A 13,811-nucleotide genomic window follows, 5' to 3' on the forward strand; every position below is an offset into this window, starting at 1 on the left:
TAGACGTAACTGTGGGCAACTCCAATCCGTAACATGCGATACTTGGTTGAGTACATAGAAAGCGCACGACGGTCTTATGCCGAGGTACAAAAACCAGGCAAGCGTTCTTGTATGAGGAATCCTCTACCGCCATCCTCTTGTCTACAGATTGCGAACTTAGACTTGCTCGGCACCCCAGCCAGCGTCGGCGTCGCTGCAACGTCGTTAGTACCACACGCAGAACGTTTTCAAGAAGTATGGAGAACTTACCGCATGTTCGCTGGGGGCTCAATGGAAGGAATGAACTCCAGAGCAGCGTAGCCCACACCAATTATGCCGACAATGGTGCCTGGCACAATGCGGAACCAGCGCTCACCCACGATGACCGAACCGATGAAGATGTAGAAGATGCCGCGGCCGAGGAAAGAGAACATGAAAGAGGCATAGCGTGCCACTTGCTGGGGAATCTGGAACTCGAGTAGAGCGGTTCCTGTTGTTTGTCAGCAACATATGGTAATATAAGACCGCTGAACGCACCAAGACCGAATATTATCAAGTATACACCGAGAATGATGTGAGAGCTAGGCACTGTCAGCGCTTGCCTATGCAACGTAGTCTGATGTTTCGTATAGCGCTGCCAGCTCGAGCTTGCATAACCGCTGTTATGCAACGCTCCAAGCTCGCGTACTGTTTGTACACCCTCATAAGATGCGGGCGCGTGCCGAGACGTGTGTGGACTAAGCTCGCGACAGTCCTCAGGGTTATGCAACCTGCCTCTATCCTCAAAGCCCACACGCGCTCATTACGGTTCGCCTGTCAAGGCATCAAGTGCCGTCTAATTGTTTTACGAACTCGAATGCCGACGCGACGGGATTGGGGTGACGATGGATGCGCCAGGTAGACTCACAAGTCGTCGAACGGGAACAACTTCGCGATACCACCGAGGACCACGAATACCGCAACGGCGAAATTCACCATGCGACTACACAATCGTGAATTAGCTCCTACTCTCAACATCTCCGAGTGCTCAACACCTCCGTCGGAAGCCGCTGCCTAGTTGCAGACAGCTCCCCACAGCTCCAGCTGTACTCACAAGATGTCTGAGAAATCCATGGCGGACGATTGACCGGCGAGGTGTGGGAACCGCACTTTGACGACTTCGCGCAACGGGCTGGGGAGGGGACGGATGGGATGAGATGGAAAATGGAGCTTGTTAGGACAGAGCTCGGGAGTATGGTTGGGGTTGCGCAACGTCGGGCCTGCGACGAGACGTTGCAAGGTAACAACGGCCAAGCTCCCGCGCTAAACGTCATACCTGGTTTCATTGGTTGCTGCGCCATCAAAGGGGTTTCCTCATCCCATGCTCATCTTCATCTCCATCTTCAACACCGGCTTGATTTTCGTCACCTCGAGCAGCGCGGCTCTTCCCAGACCTGTATCGCTCTTGACCCTCGCTCAGTTGTTGCGATGCGGACTAGCCGAAGCACAGATGCGTTTCTACACGAAGCAGCACCAGCACCACAACAGAAGACATTGACGGTTGCCTGGACCGACGCAGCCTTTTCGTATACTCTAGGTCACTGGCTACCACTATGCCAGTAGAAACCGAGGGGACCACCGTATCCATACTGGTAAGCCGAGCAATTTGCTGTGCTGTACTCCTACCACATAGCTATGCTTCCACGATATATACACTACCAACGGCTCATCCTTTCACATACGACCATAGGACACTGAAAATTAGGCTTCCCGTCCGCTCAGCCATATACAAGCAGTGTACCGGCGGATTAGTAGTTAGGTGGGTGACCACTAGCGAATCCCCGCTGTTGTATGTTTTTGTTTTTGTTCATCTGCTCCACCCTCCTTACCTTTTTGCAGTCCTTCGTACCATGTGCTCTTTTTTGTCGTATGTACCGTATGAGCTTCGTCATGATGGTTATCGTGCTCGATGCTTTGTTCTCATCGTGTTGACATCACTGGGGCTTGTTGGTCCAACATGTTTTGTTAGGGAAGAACGAGAGCGAGGACCGTGAGAACGTGCCTTACAAGCTAAGACATTCCCAACAACCAGCACGCATGAGTGCCTCGAACCTGGCGTGTCTAGTGGTATGACGATCATCAGGTTCCTGTTGCCCATGTCTCTTGCATCCACATGTCAGTTAACAACTATGATGACGGTAGCTAGGCTTAGTCCCCATCGCAATGCCATCAGGTTGATGAATAGTAATCGGGCCCTAGCTGGCAGTGCCCTACCGTTGTCGAAAGGAAGCTAGACACCAGCCGACCAATGACGAGCCGTCGTTTCCAGCTCCAGATCTGTCAGACATTCGATTGCTACAGTGCGTCGAGACACTAGCTCGGTCGATCACAGGATACAGTTTGACACCGTACCTGGTGGATTATTGGAATGCTTGTAGTATACATGTTTCTGCTGAAGTAACAAGGAACCCATAGTGGGCTATGAGCGGGTGTCTGCAAGGAACCAATCGTAGCTACCTGATGGCTGCCAGAGACTACAGCACTGCTCAACCTAAATACAGTCAACTTACGGTCGGATGGGAGGAATAGAGCAAGAAATGCCCAACCGGATAAAGACCCAGTAGGGAGCTTTCGAGCGTACGGAGTACACGGAGCCAACGAGATCATAATCATCATAGACATCCTCTGCTGTAGAGTCGTGGTGGAGATACGATGCGTTGGTATCGCAGCTAATTGGTCCTCGGCCACGCTAGGCTAGTAGCAGGAACTACCTAGGTACCGTGGGGAGCTCGAACCGCCGGCCACTAAAGGGACGCGCCACATGGCATGGCAAGGTAGCACCCTGATCTACACCACATGTACAGGAGACTTGTATGCAAGGATAAGGGCGGGAACTATGAACGACCAGGGAGAGCGAGACGGTCTCTGTGAACGTTTCCAAATGCGTCGGGTACCACCTCCACCTCACCATAGGCTGTTTATTAATCCTTCTAGACTCGTCATTAGTGTTCCTCCGATGATCCGCGATCAGTGAACTGGATTGTTGAAGCTCATCAAGCTACCTCTAGAGCAAAGGCTAGCGTGGGCGTTCCCAAGGATGTAGACATATCCTCCTCAGGCACGGATGTCAGCCCTTTCAGCACAGCAATCTTTTTGGCATACCCAGTATGTTACGCGAGTACTCGTAAATGTGAACGAGGTCTAAGGTCGATCTAGGTGAGCCATTGTTGTCGATGCGCCACAAGAAGGAGATGTTGAAGTGAAAGCTTAACATAACTAGGGGATCTTCAACAGTGCTTAGGGGTGCAGCTATTCTGGTCAGGAGATCTAAGGATAATGTGCAGATTAAGTTCCGCCCCATTCTAATACGTATCCCAGCAGCAAGCCACGATGCGGGTCCGGCCAACTCTACTAGGACTTCCTAGAGTATAAGACAGGCACGTATACCAAAGCCCGAAAGATAATGCCATTACTGGCCCCTTGTCCTCGCCTACACGTCTAGCCGCACGACTCCAACTGGGATACAACGTATGTTCAGACGTGACGAGACATGAGGGGACCGCTGTATCTATTACTCCTTCTTGCCACTTGGACCTCTACTGGACAGACACAAGATGTCGACTCGCTCACGGTGATTGCTAAGCTTCCCAACTGCGCGGTATATTGGATCCGGTCTCGAGAAAATGGTATATGGCTGACGCTCATAGCAACTATGTTTGGTGACTGCTGTTGTCGACTCACCTTGCCAACTTACGAACTCAACATGTATATGTACCAACGTTAAACTTCAGGCTGCCGTCGAGAAATGCGTCGTCTCTTCGTGCACCGTGAAGGAGAGCTTGAGTAAGTCAGGAACTATTTTCATCTACTGGTCTACAGCTCACAACATTTGTTAGCGACCAAAAACGTTACTTCAACCTTCTGCCACGCGCCGGTCCGGTCGGAAACTATCCATCTGCGAGTCGCGAATATACTCATGGGCGTGGTAACACTTTCCTGCGCCATCTTACGTCTCGTCTACCAGAGATATTTCACGGTTGCCGGGCTTGGTTGGGATGACTACACAGTGGCTGCTACGGTACTCATATCTATATCCTCCGTAACAATAATCGACAGGGGCATGCTTACGAACGGGATCGGTGTCGATCTCTGGACTGTTCCTTTTGACCACCTCGAGAATTTCGTTCGATGGCTGTATACCATTACCCTACTATATCTTATCCAGTGTGCCATGGTCAAGATCTCGCTGATTCTATTTTTCTTGAGGATCTTTCCAAGAAGGCGGACAGTGCAGCTCTTGTGGGGGACTATCGCCTTTATCGTAATATGGACCATATCTTTCTTCATTCCTGGCTCATTCCCATGCCTGCCTGTAAGTGAAAATCTTCCAAGAAGTGCGTGAGGCGCACGCTAACTCAATGCTTCAAAACATAGCTTGCCGATTACTGGACAGCTTGGGATAAGGCCAAGCCGACTAAGTGTCTCAACATATACGCGGTAATCTGGGTACACGCTATCATATGTATCGTGGTCGACATCTGGATGCTTTCTATCCCTCTATACGAGGTCTTTCACCTCCAGATGACATTGACGAAGAAGTTCAGCGTAGCTCTGATGTTCTTCGTTGGTACCTTGTCAGTACTCTTGCAACCTACACCATCTGGCTTCCAGCTAACATGTCCACAGTACTACAATTGTATCCATCCTCCGCCTCAGATCGCTCATTGCTTTCGGCGGCACAAGCAATGTCACATGGGAGCAGACGAACGTCGTCTTGTGGTCGGTCTACGAGATCAATGTCGGGATTATATGCGCATGCATGCCGGCTCTCCGCTTAATCCTCATCCGCGCGTTTCCCACAGTCATCAGGACGATACAAGCGAGCACCCAGCGAAGCAGCAAGAACCATCACGGAGGTGGAAGTCGTGGCACAAAAGGAAATATCGACACGATAGGGAGTGCCAAAAGTGGAAAAGAGAACGTGGTCGTTGACCGGAGCACGATTACATACACTAGGACGTTTGCTGTGCGGCATGAGGAGAACGATGACGATGCTGAACTTGTGCATATGGAGGAATTCAACGAGAAAGCAATAAGGGAGCGAAAGGATAGTTACACTAATGAGCAGAGCTTGTAGCTACATGAACTTTGATAGTCATGGTTAGAGTCGGGCAACCTTTCCCGAGTTTGTCTTCTACTCGCTCGTTCATCATATATCTGACACTCTTTTATTAACATGTGATGCGTAGGTTCTCTGAATGATAACAAGACAGCAGAAGGGCGTCCTTTTCAGAGCGACGAAGGAAGAAATACACTCGATTAGATAAAGGCAGAATATAGTACAGGAATCGTTTAAACTAGCAGAAGGACATGAGTGAGGAACACTGTTAGATCTGGCACCGAAATGAACTTTGGAAGGTATTCGTAGTCCTCCTTCAGCACATCGACTATATGGGGTCTAATGCAAGACTATTATCCCAGTAATGACCTTCCAGCACCTGCCTATAAAGATGTTCTGCGAATCGCTTCGACGCCATGAAACCATTCTTCTCCGCAAACCACCAAGCCCGCTCGTACTGACTCTGAAGAGGGTTTCCGAATTGCAGGTGAAGAACGACACCACACTGTACCAAAAGCGACATTGTATCGATATGACCCCATTCTGTTGCGGCTTCAAAAGCAGTTCGTCCATTACTTTTAGCAGGGGGATGATTTGGATCAGCTCCCTGCTCAAGCAGAAACGCGGCAATACCGCAGAACCCGTTCAGTGCTGCGAGTTGCAGAGCAGTACCACCAGAGTGGATAGGAATGGTATCGATAGTCGCACCCTTCTTGATGAGGTATTGAACAACGTCAAAGCAACCCATTTCGGCGGCTCTTTGCAATGGAGTACGAAAGACTCCCATATTGCGTTTGTAATTCACCTCCGCTCCATGCTCCAACAAAAGTTCCACCAATGGAAGACTCTGCATGTCGATAGCAGCTAGTAATGGTGTCACTCTTTGTATGTGGCTCGTGATGCTTTCTAGCATCTTCAGACCATCGAAGGATACGTATGCGTTTGGACTGGCACCCCGCTTCAACAAAAGCTTCACTATCGCGACGTCGCCCAGTATGATTGCTTCACCTAACGGGCTGAGGGGAGCTTCGCGCCCAAAGAATTCTTTGGTTGACGGCTCGATTGCATCAATGTTCACTGCTCCACATAGAATATCAATGATGGTGAAGTCTCGGGACCGGATGGCTTCCCGAAGTGCAGCAATGCCATAGTTTCGCTGGCTTGAATATTTGTCAGGCTCTGCTGTCTTCAATAGGAAGTAGATTGTAGCAACGGTTGCCTAACGATCAGTTTAGGAAGTCAGCTGATATCGCATATGAAGCTCGTGCAGGGAAACTACTTGCCTTCGTCTTCACTGCCCATAACAATGCTCCAGAGTCAGCAGATTGGACACCTTGAGCTAAAAGGCATTTCATCCAATCCTCACGGTTGTGTTGGGCTGCGACGGCTAGAAGTGATGGAATTGTGCACTGGATGCGGCGTACCGAGCAACCGCCCACACCAGGCAAGCTGCAATGCGTGACCGGACTCTTCACGACCATATCATCATCCTCCTCTTCACATACATTGAGTTCGTCAGCATCCATACCAATCTGCAACAACCATTCGCAAAGCTTGAAACTGTTTGTTGCAATGGCATGAAAAGCGATAACCCGAAAGATCACTTGTTGCTCTTGCATCAAATAATCGCCATCATTGTATAATGGGAATTCTTCAAATAAAGGCAAGTCTGACCCTTGGAATACCATGGATTCTAACATACCAAAGCCCTCATGGTAGCATGCGGCATCTAGAGCAGCTTTCCATGCAGGGTGTTCCATAAGAAGCGCACTGACTGCTGCAATTTGACCATAGCCCAATAGAGGGAAGACTTCATCAAGGCCCCATTCATCAAAATTTTCTGTAGATCTGATGACGTTGATAACCATGTCAGATTGGCCGAGGCTGACTGCAAGTTCAACGAACTTCAACGGGAGTCTTGAAAAGGGACTCGACAAATGCCTGGGGTCTTGGAGCAGCTGGTATGCGAGCACTAAGTCCTTCTCCCTGACAGCACCGTTGAACTGTTCATACCATGAGGGGCCTCGGGGAGGTTCAATGAAAATCATTGCAATAGGCTGTTGTGCTCCCGTTTCCTTTAGGCCTTGTCTCGAGTTCTCTCTTACTGCGATCAAGTTTTGCGCCAGAATTAAGGATATTGTCAGATCCCAGTCTGCGTTATCAAATGCCTGTACGATGGAATCGTTCGTTGCTTTGTTGCTTATGTAAGTCTCTTCGCTATTGGGGCGGTAACCTAGTAGACTGAACGCTCTCAAGATCGTTTTGGCGGCTTCCTCTTTGTTGTCGACTATAGCAGTTGTCAACGCTTTGAGAACTATTGTCTTGAATTTTGGGTCTCCTCGAGGTAGATCGTGTTGGCAGTCTGAAAAGACGTATTGTAGGACATTTTCGATCGGGCATGTCTCCCACGAATGACATCTGCAACCAAGATAAAACTTCAGCAGGCCTATCTCTAGCCAAGCTATGATACCTGCAGCCGTATTCTCTACCAGCTTCTTGAGAGAAACTATCGAGATATCACGGCCAGCGGGTCTGAGGCACCCCAACTTGGGGCTGGCTCCGGCAGCGAGAGCGATACACATGAGCTCGGTCAGTTCTGACTCGTTAAAATATTTGAAATGACTGTAATTCGTCATCGACCCCCCTATTCTCTCTTTCAACATTGTCCATTCCATCCCATACAAGATGCAATCACGTAGGCCATCAAGCTGTAACTGATTTGCGCCTTGACACATGTGCGAAACAAGTGTTTTTACAACGGCGTAGTGACCTGCATACCCTGCATAATCGAGCGGGTAGGTTGGTCTTGATACGGATGGCCAATCAATCATGATACGCTCACGAGGATCAATATTCAACTTCAGCATGGCCGAAACAAGATCCACGTCCCCAACTTTAACAGCAGTAGCAAACAATCGTTCTTTGAGAGCATCCAAGACCGGAACCGGGATGGCCTTCAGGCTTTGTGATACGACGTTCAGTGGAAACGCCTTCAACAATAAATATGCTTCATTCGAAACATTATGGTATACCGAGGACATATTGTTGGCTAGTGACGCGATTGCGTACGACGGAACTGATGTCTCATGGCTTTCGTGCGGAGTATCTAGGAACGACCGACCCTTTGAGTAAAATAGTGCATCGAGTTGGGCCTTTGGGGGCTGAGTCCATCTCGTTGACTGCTGGATAGTGGAGAGGTTCTGCGAGAACGAATTCAGGTCGACAGCCCGCATCCAAGAAAATGGGGCACTCCACGAAGCAACTAGGGTGGGTACGCTCATACTGTAGCGATTGATCGACATTGAGGGTATGGTGACCAGTTCAAGGCTGGCTTCAGTGTGGATGGAAGAGAGTGACGGGATTGCAGCAGGAATTAGTATGGTCTGAAGACCGTTCGCGGCATCCATATCCGGAGGGCGTGATCGTGGTCGTACAGTGATCTCTTTCGGAAGTTTACAGGAGCCTAGATATTATAAGCGGCATACACAAAGATCAAAGCATGCACAAACCACTTTGCCATGTGCTGTTTAGTGAGCTGCGTCGCGCTATCTCTTGTAGAATCCTCTTGTGAGGAATTTCGTGTCCCTTGAACAGCACTTCCACTTGTCCAAGGCGAATCGAGTTTTTCTTCATGTACCTTATGATGACTGCCCACTCAGGCCCAGTAAGGTTCTTTCGTAGTTGCCACTTTCTGAACTGCCTCTCGTATTGTGATTTGCTTCATTGAGTGTTAGTATTCATGGGTCTGTAGCGAGCTGGCGTAAATACCTCGCAACAAAAGCGTAACGCTCTTTCATATACGCTTCGATCGCACTGAGTGATTTCCCCCAATACAAGCTCTCGATGCTTGGACGATGGCGTTCCCATGTTTTCTCATCGATGTTGTTAGTCTTGACGGTGTTGTTCATCCTGTACAACGAAGCATAAAATCAAAGAAAAAAAGAATGAGAAGCAAGAAGTACGCCGAGGATTAAGTTAAGCACTTTGGAGCATAACCAGGTATTTGAACGGTGAGTCTTGGACCCGAAACGCCGCCTGGCGCGTGCTGCGCCTGTGAGCGGCGTCCCTCGCGAAGACCAATGACACAGCTTCGGTTTCCTTGCATCTGTCAGCCGTTCAGTATCCGGCCAATCATGCAAAACCTGACTGCAGCGAGATTTTGTAAACAGCGCAACAAGCCATTAGCAGATTGACCAATCATGCCTAACCTGTGATAGCCTCAGAACATGGGGTATACTGCGCAACAGAACCTTGTAGTCTCCGAGTGCGGTCTAAATTGGTTAGCGCAAGATTTCGTAAAAGTGATCCTGTTCTCATACCAGGCTGGAAGAGGGCGGAGTCAATATGCCCAATCATGCAAAACCTGTCAAACTGATTGTCGGGGGTCCTACGGAGGCTTCGAAGGCAGATTCTGCTTTTTGAAATATGATAAAAATCCTAGCACAGGTCGCGCTCCTTGTTCAATGTCACAGCCAGAAGTCCTCTTGTACACTACACACTGATCAAACAAACATCGCTATGTCTTCCTGGTCGGTAGAAGCAATTATAGCTTTTGTAACTCTCCTAGCCACCTGCATTCCCATCTTGGTATTGTTGTTGCGCAACTTCATGCCGCACCGTCGAGTTGTCCAGTCTGAAGCCAGTATGTCCTTCAGTCCTCTCAGATTCGGGCTACTGACAAATACCAGACGTCGAGCTTGGTAATAAGGGATATGTTCATGGCCATATCGCCGCCCCGGTCAAGTTTGGGATAACCAAAAATCGCCCACGGTAGGTGTTGAGATGATACCGTACTATCTCGGCTTTGAGGTCTGACGAGCGTTTGGGTTAGTTCGAGGACTCTTTGATTACATACATCATCAGCGCTGTCAAGCATTCATTAGTCGTTGTAAAGTAAAGCGGTACGTGGACTGGATGACGGTCATGAATGCGGCCAATGCATGAGAGGAACGAAGCCCTGGTGCTGGGGTCTTTGGTAGAGCGATAGCATCCAAATGTTTCGTCGCGTCGAATGGCAGTGTGCTAGCCTCGCAATATAGTCAGGCATGTCATTCGATTTCATCCAATCCTTGTTACAAACTCCAGACGCCCAAGCTTGTTGACAGAATTAACTTCAAAGCGTTCTCATGCGCCTTCTGTTCTTTAAAGGAAATAATCCGCTACTGGCTTCTTTGCTGGCATGCCTCGTGAGTCCTGTGGGGCGGCTTCGAATACGCGGTATCGCCGTCCTGGCCCATCTCTATTCTTTTGGAAATTGTCGTTGAGTACAGAACTCAATCTCCTCTCGCCGTTGGGTCCAGCATTCGAGCCTAACACCCAGCCTCCACCACCACCCGCTCTATCTCCGTTCGACCTCCGTTGGAAACCGGCGTTCGATCCGTCTTCGCCGAGCTCCAAAATGGCAGCTACGTTGCCGCAACGGTAACAGTAGTTTGGCGCTGACCACACAGTAACAATTGTTGAGTCGAACATCTCCTTAAATCCTTCCATAACCAATTGGTGAGCTCTAGCAATGAGACTGAGGTCGTTTTTATGGTTGAAAGTCTTGACGATGTCAGCCCCGAATAGAAATCCTGCACCACGCGGTGACAAGCCCCAACCATCAATCTCGTCGGGATCAGACCATAGTAGGTCGCACATGGCTCCTTCGTGAGGCACCTCCTGCTTTCGGTCCAATAGTCGAATCTTGTCCACTGAGTCAACGAGGGGTGATAGACCTCCGTGTACGCATAGAATGGCTCCTGTATCGTTCCGAGCCGAGCCATTGGCAGAGGAAGTTGCGCCAGTTCCTGCAGGGCCAACACGTCCAGGTGTTGGAGCGACAGGGGATGAAGAGCCCATGTTTGCGCTTACTTGTGATGCGGCGCTTGATTGGGAGTCTGAGTTGCGTGCGTAGCGATACATGACCTCGCCGTTAGCGTTGAGTGTTTCGATCTCAATGTCTTGATCGATGTCGGGCATGTTTTCAGCGTTGCTAGACTCGGCTATGGGGCCGTCAGTGGCTTGGAGGGAAGTCGCAGCGCCTTGTACGAGAGCGCCGAGGGCTAGGTAATCGAAGACTTCGCAGCAATACCTGTGCCTGTTAGTATTGCGCTCTACTAGATCAGCTGGGTAATGGGCATTACCTCCATACGTTCGCGCTGCCGTACTTCCTTAAGCACTCATCATAGAAACCGTATACAGTTGTAATCTGCCGAGACTCGTGGTTGCCTCTGATGAGTGTTATCCGGTCTGGGTATCGGACTTTGAGGCATAGGAGTAGGAGGAAAGATTCGAGCGAGTAGAAACCACGGTCAACGAAGTCGCCTACACAGTGTCAGCATAAAAGAATGTGGCGGGACCCGGTCGGCTTACCCATGAAGAGGTAATTTGTATCTGGTACATCTCCACCAACTCGGAAGAGCTCCATGAGGTCATGGAATTGACCATGAATATCACCGCAGATCTGAGAAGACGTACAGTTAGCTATGTTCACGAATTATAGCAATACTGTGCCTACCGTCACTGGCGCATCCACCCCAACCACGTTGCCCTCCTCGATCAACAGCTCGCGTGCCTTGTAACATAGCTCTCGGACTTGATTCTCGGGAATCGGACGACATGCGCGGAGCTGCTGGATCGCCCTGCGATCTTTGTCAGCCCTGTGTATCGCATGTATAATAGTAGGCTGAGTGGGTAGCCGTACTTGTCAAGGTCGCTACCACCGGCACTCATGGCGATGGCTATGCGCTACACGCCCGCGCGGGGCTTTTCGGGATGTATGAAGGGTTGTTTTTCTATTACGTGCGCGACAGTTTCGCAGTAGCAGAAGCTGTTCGTAATTGAAGATTCTGGTTGGGCGCGAATAGTATAGACGGTGGCGGTACGCGTATGGCGCGTTCTGGATGCAATGAAGGTGCGGATCGTACGATTACGTGATGGTTGTGTAGGACTGTCAAGTGAAGATAGCGATTGTAATATGACGGTAGCCGTTTGGTGGAATATCAAGTCAAAGTGGTGGGCTGGTGAAGTCGAGGACGAGAGAGATCCACAGCGGGCATGCCGAACGCGCAGGGATCTACGTTAAGCCGTTCAGCTAGCTCGACCCTCTATGTTCACTCCACCAGAACACCATCACCGCCAACAACCCCGCTTCCCCACCATTCACACCAGCTCGAGGCATCTCAATTGGCACAGTATGCTCTTGGCGATCGTTGGAATTACATCTACCAGCTGTTAACGACTCCTCAGGTCTAGTGATGCCTCCGCAATCCGCTCTCTAATTTTTACACTCACACACATAAAATGCCTCCGCACCTCCACCCGCGGTCGCGCATGACGACTTCGCTCTTTGGGACGACCCTCATGGTTTCATTCCTCGTCGTCGCCGCTCCACATCTGATACCCTGCCCAGTCGACCCTCGAACGCTCGCCGATTCCCCAGACCCCACAGGAGAGAACAGGCGGAGAAGGAGACGGAGAATATCAGAAGACGAGAGCTGTAATGAAGGCATGAGTTTGGAGCGGAGGAGGCAGCGCCTATTGGAAGAGAAGTTGGCTGCCAAGAGGGAGTGCCCAGTGCCGAAGCCTGGTGGTCTGATTGGGCAGGTACTGGGTGTGCAAGACGAGGAGAGCAAGGAGGAGCAACAATTGTCGATCGTACAAAGGGTCGAGAAGGCCGTATGCAGACCGTGGGGAAAGAACGACAATCAATAACAGGAGACGTGCGGAACAATTCAACGAAATAGACATGCCGCTGCTGGACATATTCACAGACATGGGGTACAAAACTCACGCCAGTGCGACCACTGCATCTAAGAATCTGCACATATATAGTGGCACTAGAAAGAGAACCGCGATAGACTGTATATAAGAAAGGACCAAGTCCTGATCGAACATCTCAACACCGCTTCTATCCGTGTACAGATCAGTCGCAGCGACTTTTCAGACCCCATGAGAACATACACTAGTTTACGCCAATTCTTCTGGAGGGTATGGCGCTATACTACGCGCCTCGACCCTGAAGCCCAGCACTGTTCGGAGATTTGCCTAGTACGTAACAAAAGAACGTGACCGCGTGTCGCGTAGCGTGAACACACTACGTCATGAACCTCGCCAACCACCGCGTTTTGTCGTCAACACTTCCGGACTCTCAACTCGACACCCGCTTAGTAGGTGTCATTCCATGATTAAGTGCGTGATCAAAATGCCCTCTGAGCCCCTCACAAAATCTCAGCGCATGGCCTACCGCATCGGACGCGGCGAAACCGGTGTCCTGACATTCGAGCCCTACAAGTCCGAGATCCTTCCTTTATGGCGTTTCAAAACACCTGCTATCGCTCGCAAGTCTTCTTCCGACATCTACAGCAAATTTCTAGAATATGACAAGAACGACGACTTCATTGGCATGGACATGTCTCGCAAATTCTTGCAGATGGGCATGACTAGGGCAAAGAGATATGCAAACCATGCCGGGGGAAGAAAGTATGATAAAAAGACTGGGGAGCTATTGGAGAAGAGCAAGGGTCATGAGGGGCAGGAAGAGAAATTGGAGGCCAGTGATATTTTCAGAGAGGTTTGGGAGAAGGCTAAGCTGCATAATGAGTATGTGGAGAAGAAGGAGAGGTTCATGAAGGAGCAGAAAGAGTGGGACAAGGAGAAGAAGAAGGAAGCAAAGACGGAAGTCAAGGTGGAGATCAAGACAGAGGTCAAGGAGGAGACCGAGGAGGAGTGAGACTTACTAAGACAATTGAGA

At 49.9% G+C, this 13,811-nt stretch overlaps 6 protein-coding genes across 6 annotated transcripts; 3 read left to right on the forward strand and 3 right to left on the reverse strand.

Moving 5' to 3' along the window:
* Positions 1–156: 156 nt before the first annotated feature.
* On the reverse strand, positions 157–1,092 carry AA0111_g6051 (hypothetical protein; the record flags this gene model as incomplete). Its single annotated transcript, XM_028652232.1, has 5 exons — positions 157–193; positions 250–469; positions 517–560; positions 887–961; positions 1,073–1,092. 5 exons carry the CDS (start codon positions 1,090–1,092, stop codon positions 157–159), a joined length of 396 nt encoding a protein of 131 aa, XP_028506604.1.
* Positions 1,093–4,189: 3,097 nt separating this feature from the next.
* On the forward strand, positions 4,190–5,095 carry AA0111_g6052 (hypothetical protein; the record flags this gene model as incomplete). Its single annotated transcript, XM_028652233.1, has 3 exons — positions 4,190–4,330; positions 4,393–4,592; positions 4,645–5,095. 3 exons carry the CDS (start codon positions 4,190–4,192, stop codon positions 5,093–5,095), a joined length of 792 nt encoding a protein of 263 aa, XP_028506603.1.
* A 310-nt stretch (positions 5,096–5,405) lies between these two features.
* On the reverse strand, positions 5,406–8,985 carry AA0111_g6053 (hypothetical protein; the record flags this gene model as incomplete). The annotated part of the gene is made up of 4 exons (XM_028652234.1): positions 5,406–6,296; positions 6,502–8,540; positions 8,587–8,795; positions 8,846–8,985. 4 exons carry the CDS (start codon positions 8,983–8,985, stop codon positions 5,406–5,408), a joined length of 3,279 nt encoding a protein of 1,092 aa, XP_028506602.1.
* Positions 8,986–10,219: 1,234 nt separating this feature from the next.
* On the reverse strand, positions 10,220–11,791 carry AA0111_g6054 (hypothetical protein; the record flags this gene model as incomplete). Its single annotated transcript, XM_028652235.1, has 5 exons — positions 10,220–11,150; positions 11,203–11,383; positions 11,432–11,522; positions 11,577–11,700; positions 11,763–11,791. The coding sequence occupies 5 exons, from the start codon at positions 11,789–11,791 to the stop codon at positions 10,220–10,222; spliced, it is 1,356 nt and encodes a 451-aa protein (XP_028506402.1).
* Positions 11,792–12,361: 570 nt separating this feature from the next.
* AA0111_g6055 (hypothetical protein) lies at positions 12,362–12,772 on the forward strand (the record flags this gene model as incomplete). The annotated part of the gene is made up of 1 exon (XM_028652236.1): positions 12,362–12,772. One exon carries the CDS (start codon positions 12,362–12,364, stop codon positions 12,770–12,772), a length of 411 nt encoding a protein of 136 aa, XP_028506601.1.
* A 490-nt stretch (positions 12,773–13,262) lies between these two features.
* On the forward strand, positions 13,263–13,790 carry AA0111_g6056 (hypothetical protein; the record flags this gene model as incomplete). The annotated part of the gene is made up of 1 exon (XM_028652237.1): positions 13,263–13,790. The coding sequence occupies one exon, from the start codon at positions 13,263–13,265 to the stop codon at positions 13,788–13,790; it is 528 nt and encodes a 175-aa protein (XP_028506600.1).
* Between the last annotated feature and the right edge of the window lie 21 nt (positions 13,791–13,811).

Source organism: Alternaria arborescens (assembly GCF_004154835.1).
Source record: "Alternaria arborescens strain FERA 675 chromosome Unknown contig_12, whole genome shotgun sequence".
Lineage (NCBI taxonomy): Eukaryota > Fungi > Ascomycota > Dothideomycetes > Pleosporales > Pleosporaceae > Alternaria > Alternaria arborescens.